Genomic DNA, 24,032 nt, shown 5'->3' on the forward strand with positions numbered 1-24,032 from the left:
TTTTATTAAAAACGTAGTTGCACTTACAATTTGTAGATCATTTGAATGCGGGTAAAATCTCAATACAGCGTGGGGAGCGTTATCGCTCCGATCTCTAACGTCACTTCCGGTAGTCTGGCGGCTCCTCCTCGCTGTATTGAGATTTTACCCGCATTCAAATGATCTACAAATTGTAAGTGCAACTACGTTTTTAATAAAATATCTTGTTTGACATACTGCACCATGATTGCCCTATGTTTTTACTGAGCCCGAGGCCACGATATGGAATTAAGGACGGAAAGTGTATGCACCCCTAAATACTAAACAGGACAGGACAGGAAACACTTGGAAGTGGAGCAAGATACCGGAATAAGTAAAGCCTATATGATATTCGGAGGCTAAGCTTGTATACAGGCGCAATATACACCTTATTGAGGTGAGAAGATAGAGCACCTAGATGTGACACCTGGTGGAGGCAACAAGTCACAACACCCATACTTTGCATGAGAGCACCTTGTTTTATTTAATGATATCGAAGGGAATGACACCTGATTTTGGATCTCTATATATATGGACACTATAAACACAGCACTTTATTTATTTATTTATTTTTTGATCTAAGCAAATGAGCACACAGCACTTTGTATCTCTTTTTGAAGTATCTTTATTTTTATCTTGTCTACGGTTTATTTATTTGATACCTTTTAGGAAAGTATAAACACTCAGCACTTTATTGTATAGAAGATAACTGGAATAGTTTACTTATATTGATATATATATATGAGATATAAATGAAGTATTGGATCACCTTTTATTAACCAACACCAACACTTTTTATCACTAGAACACTTTGTACCACGCCAGTTTATACATTTATCATATTTTTACTTTATATTCACTTCTGAAGCGCATCACCCACCCAAACTGTATACATTGTTAAAGGGCCTGTTCATGCAGTGACCTGCGTTTTTCCACAGAAGAGCAGCGCAAACCACTGCTAGGGAACAAAGCTGTTTTCTGTGTGCCCTGTTCCCACTACAACTGAGCACAAAGGTGTGGAGTGGTGAGGTGTGAAAAAATGCAGGATGTCTGCATCTCATCGGGGCTCACCTAAAGTTTCCATCTGTCCATCCATTTCTACGCACCACAGTTCCACTACAGGGGAACCACACTAAATCAGAGAACAGCAAACAAAAAACACAATTTAATTATTTTTTAATATTCAAAGCATATTTACCTGTCCATCTACATCTCCATGCTTTATTTTGCTGAGAAATCACTTGACAAAAAAAAAAAAAAAACCCAGTTTTGAGTAAGAGCAGATGAGTTATATAGCATTTACTTCATGGAATCCATCTGCCCTTAGCTCAGGCATGCAGGCAGGAGGGTGTGCTTAGTTAAGAACCCCCTTCCTCCCCTCCTGAAGAATCATTGGATGTATAACATCATTTGCCTAGGCCTGGAAACCAGGAAGTAATTGCATAATTGTAAAAAAAAAATAGTTTAAAGCAAGTAAATATTTTAAACCTTCCTATTTGTTTACTGATGCCAGCAGCATAAATATTAAAAACAGCCAATGTTGATTAAGTTAAATTTCCTTCAGATTTACCTTTTCTATGTAGTGCAAGGGCCTGCCAGATTGCATACAAATTGAAAGTGTTTAGGTTTGACCTCATATTATATGGTTTTGGTAAGTCTAAAGGAAAAAGTCTTCAGAAAATCTTATAGTGTGTATGGCCCATTAGTAAAAGCTGCTTATAATACACACATTACACATTGTAAGGCACACAGTTAACCCCTTGATTGTCCCTAGATGTTAACTCCTTCTCAACCAGTGTCATTAGTACTGTGTCAGTGTACAATATTAGCACCGATCTCTATATTAGTGACACTAATGGTGCCAATTAGTTAGTGTACCTCCCAGCCAGTGTCAGCTAGTGTCAGATTGCCAGCCATACTATCACAGTCCCACTATAAGTCGCTGATCACTGCCAAAAAAAAAAAGTATCTATACCGGACGCTATAACTTTCACTCAAATCAAATAATATACAGTACACTTATTGGGTTTTTATTTTTACCAAACACATGTAGCAGGACACATTTTGGCCTTAGTTATTGAAGAAATTAGATTTTTTTTTTTTTTTAATTTGGATATGATTTAAAGCAGAAAATATTTTGTATAGTTTTTTTTTCCAAAATTTTCTGTCTTTTTTTGTTCATAGCACAAAAGTAAAAAAACCCAGTGGTGATTAAATACCACCAAAAGAAAGCTCTATTTTTGTGAAAAAAATCATAAAAATGGTATTTTTGCGCAGTGCCGAAAAGCAAAAAAATGCTCTGGTCATGAAGGGGACTAAATCTTCCGGAGGTGAAGTGGTTAAACATCCCTGCAGACCCAAATTCTCACTGCAGACCCTTAAACATCCAATTTTATGAAGAGTAAACTCTTTTTTTCCCCAGTGATCGGATATTTGATGTGTACACAGGATGACGTCGTTTACATTTTAGTAAATACTGTATGGCTCAGATTCACCTAACTTCAATACACCTCTCAATAGTTCTGGTACTTTAAATTATATTTGAATGACAGTGGCACGGCACAGGATCATGGAATCTCAGTCAGGTTTACTCTGATGTCGGAAGTAATTTGAGAACTTATATGGAGAAATAATTTTATTTGTATTATGGATGTACCATTGTAAATAATTATCTATATTGATATTACCAGAATGTCATGAGAATGATGACCCTCTATATATGAAGGACATAATGAGTGGAGGATTAAGGGATGTTCAACAAGTAGAAATGCTTTCGGGCAACGGTGCAGGTCAGTAATGTTCATTGGCTTTGTAAATTAGTTACATACTACACAACTAGTATTAAAGCTGAATCCAGTTTTCCTTTCACTTTAAGGCTGGGTTCACATACCGGTATGTGCGAATTGGAATGCGAGTTTCCCTGTTCCGATTCGCATGAAATGCGAGTGTGACTGGCTCTCAATGGAGCTGGTTCACACAGGTCTGCGGGGCCGCCGCGTCCACATTCCAAAATGGTCCTGTGTGTGTCTGGGTCTGGTTTAGAACCGGTGAATGGGAACGCACTAGACCCCATTCTGGGAACTGCAGCCGCACATATGTGAACCTGGCCTAAATCATTTGTTTGGGCCAAGCTGACCTAAACTACTTTCAAGTTATTTTCCTTGTGCATCATGGCAGCATACAGTGGGTTGTGGCTCCACCCCCAAAACCTGATAGGACTGGTTAACTATAAATCAAAGACAGACCCAGCTCGCAGCATTCTCCTTTTTGTCCTCACCTAATCAGGACTAAAGTGGCAAGGTATCCCTTACCGGTTGTCGCCCCAGCCAGGTTTAGCCTCTCCTGGGTGGAAGTCCTTCCTGTACAGTCTCTAAATGAGCTATATGGTTGGAGCCCTATTCTGGTGGTCTGTGGGGCATAGTTCAGCCTCTCCTCGGTGGAAATCTTATCTGTACAGCAGGGGTGTCAAACTCAATTTAATCGAGGGCCGCACCAGCAACAGGATTACCTTCAAAAGGGCAGGTTGTATCTGTAAGACTAGATGTCCAGAGCATCCCCTACCCTTACATAACTTCTGATGGTGGTCTCTTGAGTCCCCCACCTTCCCTTACATTACAATGCACCACCCTTACCATGTGTTGCTGCTGGGAAGAAGATGGAGGCAGTGGTGGAAAGCACAGGGCCTGGAGGAGGGCTGGAGCTTTCCTGCAGCTGCAGGAAAGGTGCGAGGGCCACATGAAATGGCCTGGAGGGCCAGATTCAGCCCTCGGGCCTTGTGTTTGACACATGTGCTGTACAGCCTCTACACATACTATATAGTTGGAGCCCCATTCTGGCAGATCAGCCTGTGAAAGAAAGCTTTAAACAAGCTTTGACGTAAGTGACAGCATTTTCCCTTTGCTTTCCATATGCTTTTCACCTTTTTTCTTTTTTTTTGTGGACTTTTGCCATTTCCAAGATGGCTGCAGCAGTGCAAGTATACTCTGAGCATGAAAGGCAGGAAGTGATGCAGCTCATGTGGCCTGTTTCCTGGCTAGCCCTTTTCCAAGTTCCAAGATGGTGATCTGAGCATGCTTAGGCACTGATATCATCACTAATGGCAAATGTGATAGTTTTAAATGGTTTATGGCATTCTTGGGCAACATATGGTGGAGCTCTCTACTCATGCATGCTGGATGCTGTTGTGGTCATTTTTTGCAGGTATGTTTTCCCTTTTTATGGCATTTACCTGAGCTTTTCCTATTTCCTTCTCAGTGTTGCTCTGGAATCAATGTGCTCTTTATGGCATTCACCTGGGCTTTTGCTTTCTTCTTCTCAGTGTTGCTCTAGGATCACTGTGCTGTTTAAGGCATTTCACCCTGGCTCTTCCTATCCCCTTCTCAATGCTTGCTCTGGGATCACTGTGTCATGCTGTTTTTTATTTTAATCTGCTGCTTTTCTCTGTTTCTATGGGGAACGCAGCCCAGTCAGACCACCCATTGCTTTTAAGGTATTGGGATTAGGTAAGTAATGACGATTGAGAAAAAGAGAGCCAAATCTACAGCCCTGTAAGGACCTCAAAATGGAGGAAGCCCTCTAAAGGTCATGACAAGTTGCCATCTACGAGCAGACATCCAGGCAACGTTGATCAAGGTCATCATCTCACCACTTATTATCATTGCTTCCAGTTTATAAACATCACAGGTTACCAGCCCAAATAGTTGCTGCATTTGTGGTGGAGAGTCATTGCCTGCCAAGCTAATATGTCAAGTCTGCCTGGAACAAGCAGGATACAGCCCTGCAAGGACCTCAAGATGGAGAGAGCTTTCTAAAAGCCAGAACATTTACCATTTAGGCGCAGACATCCAGGCAATGTTGATCAAGGCCATCATCTTGCCCTTCATTATTACTGCTCCCCATTTACAAACACCACAGGTTACCAGCCCTAATGGTTGCAGCGTTTTTGAGAGAAAGTCATTGCCTGACAAGCTAGTATGTCAAGTCCGCTTGGAGGAAGCTACAAATGACAAAGAAGGGGATGTCTGGAAAGTAGCTGCCTTGATTAAAGAATCGGCCAAGGAGTTGATACATGAAGCCTGTACTTCATAGTCAGTGGTTGAATTGCCTAGCATTTCCAACCAAAGCCAGTAGGTGGTGTCCAAATTGGAAAGCTTGTCGGAAGAAGAAGGGATTAAAGGGGCCACAGGCTTTGACGATTGCCCAATAGAGCCTTTTGCAAGGGCGGTTAAGGACGCAATTGCCCGGAGTGAAGTGGAGGAAACTCTCCCCAAGGTTAGAAAGTACTCATTTCCCTACACTGAACAACTGGAGGAGTTACCCCACAAAGAATGGAGGTCAGAGAAAAATGTCAACCTGTTGCAGTCTCCTCCGATGGTGGATGCATCATTAATGCAGTTGGCAAGACACGTCACCTTGCGGTTTTGTTCAAGGAGGTTCTAGCTCGAAAATTAGACCCAGCTTTGAAGTGCTCCTACGTACTGTAGCATCTGCAGATGCCTGCTGACCTGCAATAACCGGTCCATATGCTGAGTGAGTCTAATTTAATCGGTTTCATAATTATCAACCAGCTGCTGCACCTGCGGGACTCTGGTGAAAGTGGCAGGGTCTGCACCCCTTTAGACGTGATTTCCTATTGGGAGTATTTTACCAAAAAATACATTTTTTTTTGCAGTGGATGCCAAAAATCTGACTTGTATCTTTGTGCAGACTTCTTGAAAAATTAATGAGCCAATTACTTAAGCTGGAAATTATGTTTCAGGGGGGCATTCTGTACACATTTTGTGTACAGAACACCCCCCGATAGCCATATTGCCTTGCATTTTACAGAAAATGACAGCCCTGAAGATTGAAAAGGAAAGTGGAAAGTGGAGTTACCATTTAAAGAAGTCCTTCTGGAGGAAGTGAAGACAGACAAGGTGGTAACAGCTTTGTAAGAGCTGAAATTGGTGGGAGACTCTGCGGCGGATGTGTCAGTAGACGTCAATTGATGTTTTTCAAGAGCGGTGTTCTCCGTGTTCACAATAAATAAATAGGGCATTATGACTGAAGCCATGGTCAGCGGATCCCGCCTTAAAAATAAAACTGGTGCAAGATACCAGACAACAGATCCAATCTATTTGGGAGTAGACAGGATACAGCCATCTCAAGGATGACCACTAGCAGGTCAGGGTGAATATTATCTGACGAAAACAGGAAAAATCTGAAAAAGTCGAGCATACAGGCGTCAACCCCCAAGTAAATAAAAGGAGGCAAACTCCTATGGACCAAGAAAAAGATTAGTAAAGGAACTGGAGAAGTACCCAGTCTTCATTGTTGAAGCCTTAAAAATTGAAGGCACCTGTCTTAGAACAGCGGAAGTCCTTTTAAGTGTGCACTTATCCAGAGGGTGCCCGTGTAAAGCTTTGCAAACACACCTGGATGGAAAATATTCAGGATCAGTGGGCCACATCAGCTATATTGGTGTGACATTGGTGGAAGTTTAAGGGGTGTCCACTTTCCGATCTCTTCCAGCCAGCCAGGCTACCAGATTTGATGGAAAAGTGCAAAATCCTGGTCCAGTTTGTAGCTGGATTAAATGAAAAATTAGCAATTGTGAAGTGCCCAGAGGCGATGAGGATTAGGTTCACCTCTGTTCCTAGCAAAAAAAAATAAATCAAAATCAGGTAATTTGTGCCCAGTGCTAAACTTGAAAAAACTCAACAAGCACAGAAAGTGGGAGTCGTGTAAGATAGAGAACCTCCAATGAATTATATTATTGATAAATCTGGGAGACTGTATGCTCTGTAGGTTTATTAGACACCTACTTACTTTTCCCAATCCATCCTAAATTCCTTTACCAGTTTCAGTGCTTCCCCCTTGGTCTGTACACCTCTCCCAGGGCATTCACAAAGGTCTTACTGTCTGCAATAGTGACGGAAAAAAATTCAGCAGAACTTCCACAAGGTAAGATCCATCTTCTGATAGAGAAAGTCAAAGGTGATTTGGGAGCAAAGTCTCTTCCAGCAGAACAGTGCCTGAGTATCCTTGGTTCTTTGTAATTGGCCAACTGTTGTTTTCAAATGGAAGATTATCACATCAGACCCCAGCCAGAAAGGTTGGGGGACGTATTTCAAAGAGCTGGCTGCTCAAGGTCATGGGATGTTCAGCTCATGAGGCAAAGTATGCTCTTGAACTGAGCGTAGTGTTCAAAGTCCTGTCATTCACTCCTTTTATGAGAGAAGCAAGTGTTGTATTGTCCTATACAGCAGTGGAAAGGTAGAATTCTTAGGCTGTCAGTGGAATTTCCTGTATCAATATGTCAGGAAGGCAGATGGAGCCTGACGAATAGAGAGAACTCTCCCCTGATGAGGGCACAAGGTTGTTGAGCCAAGAGCCGGATGGACACTAGGCAGGTACTCTGACAAAAGCACAGGTTTCCCTGAGGTGCGGAGTCTTAAGTGCTAGCTGGTATTCACCAGGGCCCCTGATGGTGGGGATGGACTATGCTGCAGACTAGCACCAGGTCGCGGTCCCCAGGATCACCCAGCCAGGCAGAGAGCAGGTTCTGGTCCAGTAGCAGATAAGCAGACAAGGATAACCAAGAGAGTAGTCAGACAAACCGAAGGTCAGGGCGGGCAGCAAGTAGCAGGGTCAAGAGGAAGCCGGGTCAAACAATCAGGAACAACAGGTACAGAACACAGAATCACAGGAAGAGCTGAAGATAACACAGCAATTAACTGGAGTGACTGCTGTGTTTAAATAGGCCGTTGGCTCCAAGACAATTAGCCCAATGATGAATCCATGCACGCCAACCGCGTACGCCAATTGAGTACGCTAAGAGTGTGCGTGCATGCGCACTGGCGAACGTGCGTTCCTGACGGGAAGATTGCCAATGCGCCTGTGCCGGTTAGCAAGTCTCTGAAAATTTATGTATACATTATATTACTGCTGCTATTGCTAATATAATATTGGGGAATCACACTGGTCCTCATGTGTACTTGGAGGCTGAGAGTGACCTTGCTAGCAATTTCACTCCTGTCATTCAAGTTAAATTTTTTCTTTTTTTTGGAGGGAGGGGGGGGGGGGGGGCTTTGCGAGTAGCTGGTCTTGCCTAGGACGCAACATTTTTCCTGCACCGGCCTTGCCCAGGGTCCTCTCATATAGGTTTAGGGATCTCTGTTCTACGCTCCAACACAGGGTTTACACTTCTCCCCACTGGTAATTTAAGCTCACCTGGAACCTGCAGCCGGTGATCTCGGCCTGGAATACGGCTAGGCTTTTGTTTTGTGGTTAGTTGCCTGTTTATTTTCTAAGACACTGTACAGCACCTGTGAAAAAGACTTTTATATAGCGTATATGAATACTTTAAACACTGTGCAGTAAATTGTGGGTCTAGGGAAATGTACACAAGGCGTATAAAATTAAATAAGTGCGCAGGATCAGTAGTGTGAATAGCTGCAACCTTCGAACCAAATGGTGATAAAATTGTGTAGAAAAGAAATCAGGTGCGCTAAAATTCACTGGTGTCACAAATCAGGAAAAGGTGTGACACTATGAGTGTCCCCCATATACCTGTGATGTGTTTCCAAAATTGATGTGCACTTGAACGGGTGTACAGTAAATACTATGCACCCTGGTGCATATACTTGGGTGTGTTATGGTGAATAGGTGATGATGAATGGATAATGTGATACCAACATAAACCAACAAAGTGCACAAGTAATTCAAAGAAAAAGTGTCCAATATTTCAATGGTTGCCACCTCAGTGTATAGTCCATATACGTATAAAAGTGCATAAAGTCCCAATCGTCCCCTCACAGGCTAAAGTAAAATCCACTCTGTGGGTTCCTCTAGATCCGTGGGGTGCAGATGGGTTCCACCACCTTTGTGGGGATTAGCCCCTTACCATAGAGAAAAGAGGTTAAGGACGGATAATCAACCCAGTAGTGTCTTGGGAATTCAGGGAGGTCACCGTGAAATAATCAGATAGTAAGTGTGGCCTCTTACCGGATCGCTCAAACCAAAAGGCGACTGTCTCACTGATCTTTCGGTGTCTCAACCCAATCCCGGTCCACTCTTGTTCTGGGTGTTACTCTCCGCACAGATGAGGGCTTCCACGTGTATCTCACAGAAACAGAATCAGACCATAGCGCAGTACCTTTGACAATTTATTAAAACAAAAGTATCCAGTGCACTTACAGTTAGATGTTAACTAATGGACACAGGAAACCGATACCGATATTGGAGAGGCTGTGGCCGCCTGCAGTGCGGTCCTCGGCAACTTGCAATGACGATGCGGCGCTCCTCTGTGACGCGTTTCCACTAAACAGTCGTCTACTCCTATTTCCGTAGACGACTGTTTAGTGGAAACGCGTCACAGAGGAGCGCCGCATCGTCATTGCAAGTTGCCGAGGACCGCACTGCAGGCGGCCACGGCCTCTCCAATATCGGTATCGGTTTCCTGTGTCCATTAGTTAACATCTAACTGTAAGTGCACTGGATACTTTTGTTTTAATAAATTGTCAAAGGTACTGCGCTATGGTCTGATTCTGTTTCTGTGAGATACACGTGGAAGCCCTCATCTGTGCGGAGAGTAACACCCAGAACAAGAGTGGACCGGGATTGGGTTGAGACACCGAAAGATCAGTGAGACAGTCGCCTTTTGGTTTGAGTGATCCGGTAAGAGGCCACACTTACTATCTGATTATTTCACGGTGACCTCCCTGAATTCCCAAGACACTACTGGGTTGATTATCCGTCCTTAACCTCTTTTCTCTATGGTAAGGGGCTAATCCCCACAAAGGTGGTGGAATCCATCTGCACCCCACGGATCTAGAGGAACCCACAGAGTGGATTTTACTTTAGCCTGTGAGGGGACGATTGGGACTTTATGCACTTTTATACGTATATGGACTATACACTGAGGTGGCAACCATTGAAATATTGGACACTTTTTCTTTGAATTACTTGTGCACTTTGTTGGTTTATGTTGGTATCACATTATCCATTCATCATCACCTATTCACCATAACACACCCAAGTATATGCACCAGGGTGCATAGTATTTACTGTACACCCGTTCAAGTGCACATCAATTTTGGAAACACATCACAGGTATATGGGGGACACTCATTATAGTGTCACACCTTTTCCTGATTTGTGACACCAGTGAATTTTAGCGCACCTGATTTCTTTTCTACACAAATGTATACAATGCGTAGTATTGAAAAAAAATTTAGTATTAAGATTTGCATGACAGATAAAGTTGAATTTATTTACTTTACCAGAAAATTTTATAGATGAGCAGGACAGTGCCTTAAACAATGAAAGAGACGGCTGTGAAGCAAATGAAAACGACATTCTTCAGGTGGAAATTGACTCCCAAACATATTCCGGTAAGATAAACTGACCAATCACTGGAAGTTTAACTTCAGTCAAAGCGTTTTTTAATGAGTAACCCCGCTTTTGTTGAGAAAAAAACATTCCCCTCTGGGTGATCTATTACAAGGATTTTAACAAACTTTGTTGCAGATTCCTACCTTTTGTTATTCTTAATTAATAGCTGTTTGTCTGTGACTATGTGCTAAGTGATTCTGTATGGGAGTGATTTATAATTATCAATGAGCTGCTTCACCTCTAATGAGGCTCTAATGAAGAAATTGGGAAGGTCTGCATCCCTTTTAGATGTGTTTGGGAGTATCTCACCAAAAGGGCCATTTTTGTTGCAGGGAATGCCAAAAATCTGACTTGTATCTTAGTGCAGACCTCTGGGAAAATCAGTAAGGCAATCATACATGCAGGAAATTACAATTTCAGGGGGCATTCTGTACACTATCTGTGTACAGATTGCCTCCAACTTGCCATATTGCATTGCATTTTACAGAAAATGACATAGCTGCAGATTGAAAAGCAAATGTAATTTTTCATAACATTCAATTACAAAATGACTTGGGTCGCTATTGTATGTGCTATATTACTTTTTTTTTTTTAATTTGCCAGTTTGTTTCCCCACAAGATTGGAGTTACCCTTTAACTTTGGAGAGTAAGGGCTCTTTCACACAGTCTGCCTCCGTAGGCGGATCCGTGCTGCTCAGCAGGGATCGATCCGCAATCCCCGCTGAGCCGGCGGATGACAGCTCCGTCTCCGCTTGCAGTGCGGAGAGGGAGGTGTCACAGCCCCCGCTGCTCTCTATGGGGAATCGGATGAGAGTGGACCACCTGTCCGCTCTCATCCGATCCCATCCGATCCCCAGGACGGATGGAAAATAGGGTTTCCATCCGTCCGGATTTCACGGACAGGATCGGATGCGGATGGCAGCGGGTGTCAGCGGACATGTCACCGCTGACATCCGCTGCTCCATAGGGCTGAATGGGGCATCCGATCAGATCCGCCTAAAAAACTGACAGGCGGATCTGATTGGACCGCCTGTGTGAAAGAGCGCCAAGAAAGAATAGATTTTTTAGGGCTGCCTGATGCCTCATGTTCCCCCACTACTACTCCCGGTAAAAGCATTGCCACCTGAAAAGGAAGTGAGGATATAAGTCCAACAGCAACAACATATTTTTGGATTCAAATTAAGTATTCTTGCCTTATTCTGCAGTAGAGCAGTAAAAACGTAGAGGATCAAATCCTTCCCCACTTTCCCCAAAGTAAATCAAAATGATTAAGGCTAGTGGTATACTTTAATTATTAATAAAAAATACTTTAAAGGTCTTAGACTTCTTTTACACAGGTGGCCAGGGGACAGTAAAAACAGGCAGTTGATCTGTGTTTTTACTACACCTCAACTGTCCACCTACAAGTGGATGGGTTGCCGCTCGGATTCCTCACAGCATCTTTAACACTACATCCAGGGTTTTACATTTGGCAACGCCTGTCAAACTCTCCCATGTAAGTGAATCGGGCCATGCTGCATCTGCAAGCATGCAGCATGCCACAATTGCAAGCATGTAGCACTGCAAGCATTTAAACACTTTGCTCACAGTTGCCTGCACATTCCCACAATGCTAAATTTTCGTTCAGCAATGAAATAAAAAAAAAAAACAATTTAAAAAACAGGAATTCACCTCCTGAATGCCTGCAGACCTCCTTTTATCGCCCTCTGAAAAGCAATCAACTGTGGAATGCTTTTCGGGAGTGAAAACAAACACTAATGCTAGTTACACAAATAACCAGTTTTATTTAATGATAAAATGTATCTATAGCCAAAACTTTTTTTTTTTAATGGGGAAGAGTTCAAACTTCTGTCAAGTTTTACAGATGTCAGAGGCTTATGCCCCATACACACATGCAGATTATCTGCAGACTTTTGTCTGCAGACTTACCTTTTCTATGTAGTGCAAGGGCCTGCCGGATTGCATACAAATTGAAAGTGTTTAGGTTTGACCTCATATTATATGGTTTTGGTAAGTCTGCAGATAATCTGCACGTGTGTATGGGGCATAAGTATGAGAGATTCCTTCACTTTTCTGTCTGCTAAAAAGGCTGCTCCTAGGACAGCAAGTAAAGGGAAATCTCTTTAACAGTAACACAGACAGAAGAAAACATGCTTTAACCCCTTGTTGTCGGCCGTACACAAATATGCCGCCTTTTGGCGCCTAGTTCCTAGGGCTTTGGGGCCTCATATTTGGTGTCAGAAACCTCTTAAAAGGCCAGGAGGCGCCGGGACTAAGAGGTTAAGTTAACTGCTTTCATACCAGGCCAACTCTGGCATTCCTCTCCTACATGTAAAAATCATCATTTTTTTTTGCTAGAAAATTACTCATAGGGAATAAAATGGTGATCATTGCAATTTTTTTATGTCCCACGTTATCTGCACAGCAATTTTTTAAATGCAAAACAGTTCAAAACTGTAAAGTTAGCCCAATTTTTTTGTATAATGTGAAAGATGATGTTACGCCGAGTAAATAAATACCTAACATGTTGTGCTTTAAAATTGCGAACAATCGTGGAATGGCGCCAAACTTTCTTAAAACTCTCCATAGGCTACGCTTTAAGTTTTACCAGTTTAAAGTTACAGAGAAGGTCTTGTGCTAGAATTATTGCTCTCACTCTAACGTTCACAGCGATACCTCAAATGTGTGGTTTGAAAGTTGTTTACATATACGGACGTGACCTATGTATGACTTTGCTTCTGCATGCAAGCACAAGGGGGCAGGGCATTTTTTATTTATTTTTTTTTATTTTACATTTTTTTTATTTTTACACTTCCCCCTTGATTTTTTTTTTTTTTGTCATCCTTTTTTATTCCTATTACAAGGAATGTAAACATCCCTTGTAATAGGAATAGGGCATGATAGGTTCTCTTTACTGCAAGATCTTGGGTCTATTAAAGGCCCGTACACACACGCAGATCGGCGGACGAAAGATCTGCCGATTGTATGCGTGTTAGTATGGTGTTAGTATGGTGCCTCCGACAGCTGTCTGCACACAATCTGCGGACAAGAGTCTTTCTTGCAAACATGAAAATTTTTGTCTGCAGACACCAGAACGGACGATTGTTTGCCTGTCAGTACAGAAATCAGCCGACAGACCGCAGATTTGCAAGACTGGGCATGCTCAGAAAATGAAAAACACAGGGAAAGTTAACCATTACATGACATCACTTCTGCAGTCAGCTGAAGTCTGCGGACAAAATTCTTGTGCTGTCCTTGTGCTGTCTTTGCACTTTTCAACAGACACCGACATCCCGGGGAGAAAAGACGAACATTTGTATGATGACGATCTGCGTGTGTGTATGGGGCTTAAGGCCCGTACACACGTACCGATCGTCGTCATACAAACGTCGGCGGACGAAAGATCTGCCGATTGTACGCGTGTTAGTATGGTGCCTCCGACAGCTGTCTGCGCACAATCCGCGGACAAAAGTCTTTCTTGCAAACATGAAATTTTTTGTCTGCGGACACCAGAACGGACGATTGTTCGCCTGTCAGTACAGAATTCGGCCGACAGACCGCAGATTTTCAAGACTGGGCATGCTCAGAAAATTAAAAACACAGGGAAAGTTAACCATTACATGACATCACTTCTGCAGTCAGCTGAAGTCTGCAGACAAAATTCTTGTGCTGTCCTTGTGCTGTCTTTGCACTTTTCAACAGACACCGACAGGAGAAAAGACGAACATTTGTATGCCGACGATCGGTACGTGTGTACGGGGCTTAAGTCCTCAGATCTCACATCCAGGCAGGAAAGCCTGAGATAAAAAAGAAAAAAAAAAACGATCTTGGCTTCCCAGCTAAAATAATGGCAGTGTTTACAAATGCCGGGGCCGGAAATGCGTCATAACGTCACGCTCGGCCTCCGAAGGGCATAGAAATGACCAGGGACCATTTGGTCAGCTCTATGGTAAGTGGCCGGGCGATTTATTCTCTGGCTTGCACGGGCGAGCCACTTCAGCGCCGATCAGCTGTTTGATTGTTTTTACAGGCAGCAGGAGGGGAAGGGGTTAGGGACAGGGTCGGGGACGAAGACACCCCTCCAAATCTCCTGCCGTCTGTAAAACAACATTTTTGCATATACAAATGATAATGTAGTCTAGGTATGTTCATTGTTACTTTGTAGTTCATCTTCATTAAAGTTGATATACTGTATGCCTAGGAGAAAATGTTAGTCTTGTCAGCATCTGTCAAATAATTGAACCATAAGTCTATGACTAATGTGCATAACTAATTTTATATTTTTAATGACAAATTGTGTAAAACGTTTATTTTGGCACACTGTTTAATAAAAACCTACTCAGGGATTGTATGTGCCACTATGACTAGCTGAAAAAAAGCCTGCTTTCCTCAAGTTTTTGATCAAAGGTATATGATCATTTCAAAAGGACAGTTTATCTGTACCTGTACCTCTTATCCCCTAGCTGCATTTAATTCATGGTCTTATTTAATTTCTTCTCTGGTATGAAGATGTTTCAACAGATCTCTCATTTGAGGTGGGAATTGTGCCGGGTCTTCTTGTTTCTGAGTCAAACCCCAATAACACCTGTAAACTCTAATCTCTATCTATTCACAATAACTTTTACTATTCAGTTGTGTCGAAAAAAAATTTGTATTTGTATTTTGGAAAAAGGGATCTTTACTAACAGAATTTTTTCCAACAGAAAACCGACATTCGATTTAACAATAGTGAAAACAGTCCCTGCTGCTATAGCACCAAGGAGACTGTTTAAAAGCCCATGCTATGAGGCTCCATTCACATCTTGGCATCCCAGATTCTGCCCACGATCCCAAATCATGGCAAATCGCAAGATGCCTGTGCGATCCCTGTCACTTCCAATGGCACCCCAAATGTGGCGTGATTTTGCTACGATTGTCACCCAATGAATCGTGGTAAAATTGCGCTAAAAGGAATCGTGGGATGCCTGTTGCCCAAACGAAGTACAAGAACTTCTGTTGGACGACAGGCATCTCGTGTATCTGTTTGCACAATTTTATTACGATTTGTTGGGCGACAATCGTGGCAAAATTGCACCTCATTTTGGGTGCCATTGGAAGTGATGAGGATTGCACAGGGATCTCGCGATTTGCTGTGATTCAGAATCTAGGACGCATTAATCTTTTTTGGCTAACATGGTACAATACTCTTCTACAGCGGTTTTTTATTGCTATAATTGTTTTGGACAATTACATTAATAAACAGATGACCACTTCCACCTTTAGACTGCAGTGGTGTCTGTAGTTCCATCTGCAGACTGGAGTCCTTTTTTTCCAAAGAAGCCTCCAGCCTGTATGTGTATGTTATTATGCCATAGCTGACAAAGTCATCACGTGATTGGAAACCACTGGTTTTCATTGATTGTCAGTGGGGACTGGAACTGTCAGTGACAGCCAGGATTGGGAGGGTGGATGTTAATGCTGGTTTGACAAAACAGAAGTGTCAGCTTAAAGACTACATGACATTTTTGTGTTTTCCATTTTATATAATAGAAGAATATTACCCTAACCATATATCTGACAACGAGCAAACTGAGGATCTATATGCCAGGAGCTGCGAGCAGATAACACATGGTGATGCTTGGACAGGTAGGAAAGTGTTACTGGATTGAATTCCTTTGCAATATCACAGAATGATTAATGATTAAATGTTAATAGAAGGTTGAAATATCTTCCTGAAGAGGCATTCTTTGTGGCATTTTAATTCAAATTTTATTACCATATCTGAGGTTTAATTTTTTTGAAAATTGACAGGTGTTAATTGTCTTGAAGCTCTTATGGTTACTTTATACTATAATACTATAGTAATACTGAATAGTTTTCCCCTGTCTTTCACCCCTGCCCTACTAATGTTTACCCAAAAGGCAGTTGTGGGCACCCTCATACACTGTCTCCCTCTACCTTAGTGGCATCGACGCCTGTCTAAAGGCAGCCTCATCTCCACTATGGAAAAATGCACAAACTGATTGTTCCAACCATTTAGACATCCTTTTCTTGCCAAACTGTCTTCTCCTTCTCCCATTGAGGAAACCCTTGTCACGTCATCTACCCTACCCTGTTGTATGTCATAAACTAACCTTTTTACCAAACCTTTAACTTTTTTTTATCAGTTTGACCGTATACTGTACTGTATTTACAATATTTCCTATATTTAATCTTAATAATAACTTGCATTTTAAAATAGCATTGGTTATGAGTTCTTTATTTGGATTTGCTATATTTTTAATACAATTTTCCAAATTTAGTAGGAAATTTAATAAAATGTTTATTTCATAAACTTGCTTAACCACTTCTAGACAGAAAGGATTTACCCCCTTAATGACCAGGCCATTTTTTGCAATTTGGCACTGCGTGAATTTAACTGACAATTGCACGGTCATGCAGTGCTGTACCCAAACAAAATTCATGTCCTTTTTTTCCCTACAAACAGAGCTTTCTTTTCGTGGTATTTATCACATCTGCGGTTTTTATTTTTTGCAAAAAAGACCGAAAATTTTTAGAAAAAATTACATTTTCTACTTTTTCTTATAAAAACTATCTAATAAACTAAATTTTTGTCATACATTTAAGCCAAAATGTGTTTAGCTACATGTCTTTGATAAAAAAAATCTCAATAAGCATATTTATTGGTTTGCGCAAAAGTTATAGCATCTACAAACTATGGTGTAAATAATGGAATTTACACAGCTTTTACTTTCTGACTGCCTATCTCATTTCTTGAAGTGATAAAAAGGCAGGGCAGTACAAACCCCTCAAATTACCCCTTTTTGGAAGGTAGACACCCCAAGGAATTTCCTGAGAGGCATCTTGAGCCCGTTGAATATTTAATTTTTTTTTCCCTGGTGTTTGAATAATAACCCCTAAAAAAATGAAATAATATATTGCTCACACATGCTATGGTCATTTGTGGAATTATACCCCAAAATACATGCTGCTGTACGGGGATACCCCCTGTGTGAGACTTTTTGGGAGTCTAGCCACGTACAGGACCCTGAAAACCAATCACTGCCTTCAGGCTTTCTAAGGGCATAAATTGTTGATGTCACTCCTCACTACCTATCACATTTTCGGAGGTCATGAAATGCCAAGACAGCACAAAACGCCCCCAAATGACCCCTTTTCGGAAAGTAGACACCCTAGGCTATTTGCTGAGAGGCATTTTGAGTATTTTGCAGATCTCTCTTTTTGGTCACAAAGTTTTGAAAAAAGAAAGAAAAATGTCCCTATTGTGAGCAATATATCATTTAGTGACAACTTTGTGTAAAAAAAACAAAACAACATTTTTGGCATCTTCCCGATACATGTGGCAAAATATAAAATATTCTATGGACTCGACATGCTTTGCAGCAAATAACTTGGAGTGTTTACTTTCCAAAATTGGGTTATTTGGGGGGGGGGGGGGGGGGGGTTGTGCTATCTTGATATTTCAGGGCCTCCGAAATTGTGATGGGTAGTGAGGAAGTAAAATAAGCAATTTATGCCCTTAGAAAACCTGAATATTCCCAAAACTTGTGGCAAAAAATAAAATATTCCATGGACTCAATATGCCTCTCAGCAAATAGCTTGGAGTGTCTATTTTGCAAAAAATGGGTCATTTGGGGGGTGTTTGCACTGTCTTGGCATTTTTTGCCCAATATTAGAAGCTTATGCCACACATCACCCACTCTTCTAACCACTTGAAGACCAAGCCTTATCTGACACTTTTTGTTTACATGAAATCATTATTTTTTTTTTTACTAGAAAATCACTTTGAACCCCCAAAAATTATATATGTTTTTAAAGCAGAGCAGAGGCCCTACAGAACAAAATGGTGGGTGTTGCAATTTTTTTGTCACACTGTATTTGCACTGAAATTTTTCAAACGCAATTTTTTATGGAAAAAAAAAAAACACTTTTTTTTTTAAATTTAATGCACAAATACACTATACAGTATCTCACAAAATTGAGTACACCCCTAACATTTTTGTAAATATTTAATTATATCTTTTCATGTGACAACACTGAAGAAATTACACTTTGCTACAATGTAAAGTAGTGAGTGTAAAGCTTGTATAACAGTGTAAATTTGCTGTCCCCTCAAAATAACTCAACACACAGCCATTATTGTCTAAACCACTAGCAACAAAAGTGAGTACACCCCTAAGTGACAATGTCCAAATTGGGCCTAATTAGCCATTTTCCCTCCCTGGTGTCATGCGACTCGTTAGTGTTACAAGGTCTCAGGTGTGAATGGGGAGCAGGTGTGTTAAATTTGGTGTTATCACTCTCACTCTTTCATATTGGTCACTGGAAGTTCAACATGGCATCTCATGGCAAAAAACTCTCTAAGGATCTGAAAAAAAGAATTGTTGCTCTACATAAAGATGGCCTAGGCTATAGGAAGATTGCCAAGACCCTGAAACTGAGCTTCAGCATGGTGGCCAAGACCATGCAGCGGTTTAATGGGACAGTTTTCACTCAGAATAGGCCTCGCCATGGGCGACCAAAGGAGTTGAGAGCACATGCTCAGTGTCATATCCAGAGGTTGTCTTTGGGAAATAGACGTATGAGTGCTGCCAGCATTGCTGCAGAGGTTGAAGGGGTGGGGGGTCAGCCTGTCAGTGCTCAGACCATACGCCGCACACTGCATTAAATTGGTCTGCCTGGCTTTTGTCCCAGAAGGATGCCTTTTCTAAAGATGTTGCACAAGAAAGCCTGCAAACAGTTTGCTGAAGACAAGCAGACTAAGGATATGGATTACTGGAGCCATGTCCTGTCGTCTAATGAGACCAAGATAGACTTCTTTGGTCCAGATCGTGTCAAGCGTGTGTCGTGGCAACCAGGTGAGGAGTACAAAGACAAGTGTGTCTTGCCTACAGTCAAGCATGGTGCTGGGAGTGTCATGGTCTGGGGTTGCATGAGTGCTGCAGGCACTGGGGAGCTACAGTTAATTAAGGGAACCATGAATGCCAACATGTACTGTGACATACTGAAGCAGAGCATGACCCCCACCCTTCGGAGACTAGGCCGCAGGGCAGTATTCAAACATGATAACAACCCTAAACACACCTCCAAGACAACCACTGCCTTGCTAAAGAAGCTGAGGGTAAAGGTGATGGACTGGCCAAGCATGTCTCCAGACCTAAACCCTATTGAGCATCTGTGAGGCATCCTCAAATGGAAGGTGGAGGAGCGCAAAGTCTCCAACATCCACCAGCGTGGAAGAGGACTCCAGTGGCAACCTCTGAAACTCTGGTGAACTCCATGTCCAAGAGGGTTAAGGCAGTGCTGAAAAATAATGGTGGCGACACAAAATATTGACACTTTGGGCCCAGTTTGGACATTGTCACTCAGGGGTGTACTCACTTTTGTTGCCAGCGGTTTAGACATTAATGGCTGTGTGTTTGAGTTATTGTGAGTGGACAGCAAATTTATACTGTTATACAAGCTGTACTCACTTTTGTGAGATACTGTATATTGCCAAGTTGTTTGGTAAAATATAAAAGATGATCTGATGCTGAGTACATAGATACCAAACATGATATGCTTTAAAATTGCGCATGCCCCTGCAGTGGCAACAAACTACTTACATTTTTAAAAGCATTTAAAAGCCTTAACAGGTTACCACTTTAGATTTACAGAGGTGGTCTACTGCAAGAATTACTGCCCTCGATCTGACGTTCACGGCGATACCTCACATGCATGCTGCAATTGCTGTTTACATACCAGACTGATGCTTGTGTTCACCTTTTGAACGCAAATTCCCAATGGCGCTGTTTATATCTGGCGAAACCAAAGTCATAAAATGCTCGTAGCTTCCAGTATCTTAGGCCATGGAGATGATTGAAGCTGTTCTGGTCTCCAATAAGCTCTATGGTCAGCTGATGAAACCACCGGCTGCAGTCTCGGGTTACCCGGTGGGACGGGAGAGTCTGAGAAATCCGTGGAAGGTGGCTGGAGGGGGGGGGGGGGGGTTGGAATGTCCCCTCCCACTGCTTGTAATTATCTACTAGGATTGCTTTCATTTACATGAAAGCTCACAGCTGGCTTTAAAAAACTATACCAGAAAGTGTGTGGTATGCCCACCATTAGACCTCCCAGCATTCACCCACTTCTAATGATGGGCATACATGGGCTGAAGGAAAAAAAAAGAACATAGCAGATTCTTCCATTCGCATTGATCGTTGTGAATGAAGAAATCTCTGCCAAGAAAAGTGTTAAAAAATATATGGCAAAGCATAGGGGATATCCGCCCTCTGTGTCCACCCCATCCCCAATGCTTCGCCATATATGCTCTTTTTTTAAAGGATTACTACAGGCAAGCACAGTAAAAATCATTATTGACATGTAGTGATCTTTTAAAATCGATCTGTATTAATTAAATAAATTAAAACGCTCTCAGGAAATAGAGTTGTCAGTGAAGAACAGGAAAAAGCCGATTGTCCAGCTTAGATAAGACTTTCTAAGCTTCACAAGCAACTAGCCAAAAAATTATTAATATCAAAGATAAAGATATTTAACATACTATTAATAGGAAAAATTTCATTTTTTACTGGAATTCCCCTTTAACTGCGGTGGTGAAATCACCTCCTACAGCGCTTCAATCATTGATTGCGTATAGGGTGAGAGCAAACGCTGTTGCTGCCAGAATAAACAAATCAGTGCTGCAGCTGATGGGCGTACCTGCAAAGCAAACAGTGGTTAACAATAAAACACAGTAACAATAAAACATTATAGTATAATAGTATATTATAAAGTGCAGTAAAAGTAGAAAGAGTAGAAAAGTAGAGTAAGAACAGAAAATTAACTCAATAAAACGACAACTGTTTGTTTTTATTTTTTTATTTTTTTTGTAAATTTTTTTTTTTTACACTTTTTTTGTAATTGTAAAAAAACTGTTCCAGGCTAGGGTCTCTCAAAATGTGATAGCCAACATCTTTCGAGACCCTGTGTGAAAAAGTGTGCCTTAGACTGTGCCGTGCTGTACCCTATACTAATATTCTACTAGTGTGTGGTAACAGTCGCCGATGCAGAGAACAGGCTGGCCAGGACGGGAGGGACAGAAATAGCAGGTGTCATGCCTATATCCGTGTTTCTTACAGACACGATATCTTCTTTGGGGTGTTTTTTGGGTAGGGGTATTAGGGAGGACATCCAGGAAAATTCTGGCTCACTGCATCTGGATTGTGAATTTGGGCCACAGCACCTTCTGGATACAGAAGGGCTGTGATGATCTCTTCCTGGAATTTTAGGAAGGATAAACTTCTTCCTGACGCTTTGTATAGCACATAAGCTTTCAGCAGGGCCAATTGGAATAAGTATACAGACACTTTTTTGTGCCGGCATTTTTTTGGCCTTACAGGCAATAAAGTACAGCGCTATCATCTGGTCGTTGAAGTCCACCCCTCCCATGTTAAGGTTGTATTCGTGGACACAGGGGGGGCGTCTCAACAACACCAGTCGCCATTGCAATTTGGACTGTCATATCTGTGTGAATGGAGGACAGAACAAAAACATTCCGTGTGTCCCTCCACTGCACTGCAAGCAATTTATTACACTTCAAGCAGGCTCTCCCCCCCCCCCCGTCTTAGTCGGGAATCTACAAGCCGTTGAGGGAAGTCTCAGTGATTAGGTCACATGGTGCCACGTGCGCCAATTCCAAAATCAAAAAGTTGACTAAAAAGTGGCAAGCTTGTGTAATAATTGTCCGCGTATAAATGGTACCCCTTTCTGAAAAAGAGTGACACCAAGTCCCAAACAATTTTGCCACTGCTGCCCATGTAGTCTGGTCAGTTGGGGGGCTCCACATTGCTATCCTTTCACTTGTAAACTCGGGAAACCTCATGTATAGCCTGTTGCCCTGTCTCAGGGCATATACATCTTGACCCCATATCTGGCAGGCTTGCGTGGGAGAAACTGTTTGAAAGCAAGACCGCTAGAAAATTTAGGGACTCTTCAACGCAGACAGCTTGTTGGGATGTATACAAGGCAGCAAACTTCTGGTTGAAGTGGTCTAATATGACAATATGTCAGTGGACCAATATGACCACAACTCACTCTTTTTAGTAATGCCCATGAGGAGGGATAGGCCCAGAAAGGTTTTAAATTCAGAAACAGTAATACGTTTCAATGCAAATTCTCTGACAAGGGTCAAATTTGGATTTGCGGCAATGAATTGATTCGCATATAAATTGCTTTGGTCCACAATAGATCTGTAAAGATCTTCTGTGAAAAACAGCTCATAAAAACAAAGGCAGGAAAATCGGCTGTTTCCACCTGAATTCTGGATTGGCCACTTAATGGGGGAAGTATGGCCGCTGCAGAAGTGGTGGGCTCCCAATCAGGATTTGCAAGCGCTTTAGGAAGGACACTATGGGCTCTATGGGCCTGTCTTTGAATTCTTGGTGGCTGCGGGACACTACTTGTGCTAACTACCGCACCAGCTTGAACTGCACTTATGGAACTCGCCACATCATCAAGTGTTACTGCAGTGCTGGTTTGACTATAACCAGGATGTACTAGGCCGCGTGTGCTTGCCACCAGAAAAGTTTCACCAGAAAGTTGAGCAGCACTAGTACTGACACTCTGCTGTATACGAGAACCCTGCAGTTGTTGCACCTCAGTTACAGAAGGAGGTCCGGTACGCCTGACCTTAGCAGGGACCACTACTCCATTGTCAGAGCTATCTGTCAGGGTGCCAGTGCTCTCTACAGGTTTGAATACTGAGCCTGATTCTGACAGTGAGGCTTCCCCATAGCTCTCATCGTTCATGTTCAGTATCGTGTAGGCCTAGTGTACCTCTGTTTGGACATATTGGCCAATAAATTTATAGATGCCTAGTGTGACTCACAGGTAAAAAAGCACCTGGTTGTCAAGGACTGTTTGAACCCCTACCAAAAAATGTAATTGCTAGTGCTAGCAGAGATCAGGCCTGACTCTAACGCTGCGGTTTAGTGTGCTGTGTATTGGAAGTAACAATCTGCTGATTCTACACTTCTTGGGTGGGGGGGCGACAGAGGGGCTAAACGCAGGTGCTGGCAGGTGTCGGGGCTGATCCTGCTAACGCTGCGTTTTGAGAACACTATACTAAACGTTTTGGGATGCTAGTATAGTTCTGATCAGATTAAAAATATTGATCCATTCAGATACTATACTAGTAATGGAGGTGTTTAGTGTGTGTTACTGGCAATCAAAGGGTTAAAATGTATTTCTAAATATGTGGTGGGCAATCTGACGCTGTCCTGAATTGACGCTAACGGTAATGTTAACTGATGTCACCTGTGACACCAATACAGTGATCAGAAAAAAGATCTGTACACTTTATTAGTGACACTGTAACAGGACAATGAAGGGATTAACGTCTCACGCTGGAACCGAAAAGGACTCCAGGAGAGGAGATTGCATCTTTTCCTGTGCTTACATTACACAGGCACAGGAGGTTCTGCAATTGGCCAGAATTGATCAACAGGTCCAGGCCAAAAATCATTGACTGATCGGTTCTGAACAGAATCAGATCATCACGGGGACTGCGGGGGCATGTGCGTGCCCCCCTAGCCCCGCACGCTACTGACGTATGGGTACGGCAATTTGCGCAACTGAGCCACCTGGCCGCAGTATATCTGCGG

At 42.2% G+C, this 24,032-nt stretch overlaps 1 protein-coding gene across 2 annotated transcripts in view; it reads left to right on the forward strand.

Moving 5' to 3' along the window:
• The window catches only part of LOC309560739 (uncharacterized protein), a 68,324-nt gene that overhangs the window by 15,698 nt on the left and 28,594 nt on the right, over nucleotides 1-24,032 (forward strand). Inside the window, exons 5-7 of one of the 2 annotated variants that reach the window (XM_082264376.1) lie at nucleotides 2,709-2,807; nucleotides 10,284-10,391; nucleotides 15,922-16,017. In XM_082264376.1, the coding sequence (XP_082120502.1) occupies nucleotides 2,709-2,807; nucleotides 10,284-10,391; nucleotides 15,922-16,017 (303 nt within the window). The remainder of the gene's footprint in view (nucleotides 1-2,708; nucleotides 2,808-10,283; nucleotides 10,392-15,921; nucleotides 16,018-24,032) is intronic. The other variant, XM_082264377.1, reaches the window with a different exon arrangement.

Source organism: Pelophylax lessonae, assembly GCF_965119305.1.
Source record: "Pelophylax lessonae genome assembly, chromosome: 7".
NCBI lineage: Eukaryota > Metazoa > Chordata > Amphibia > Anura > Ranidae > Pelophylax > Pelophylax lessonae.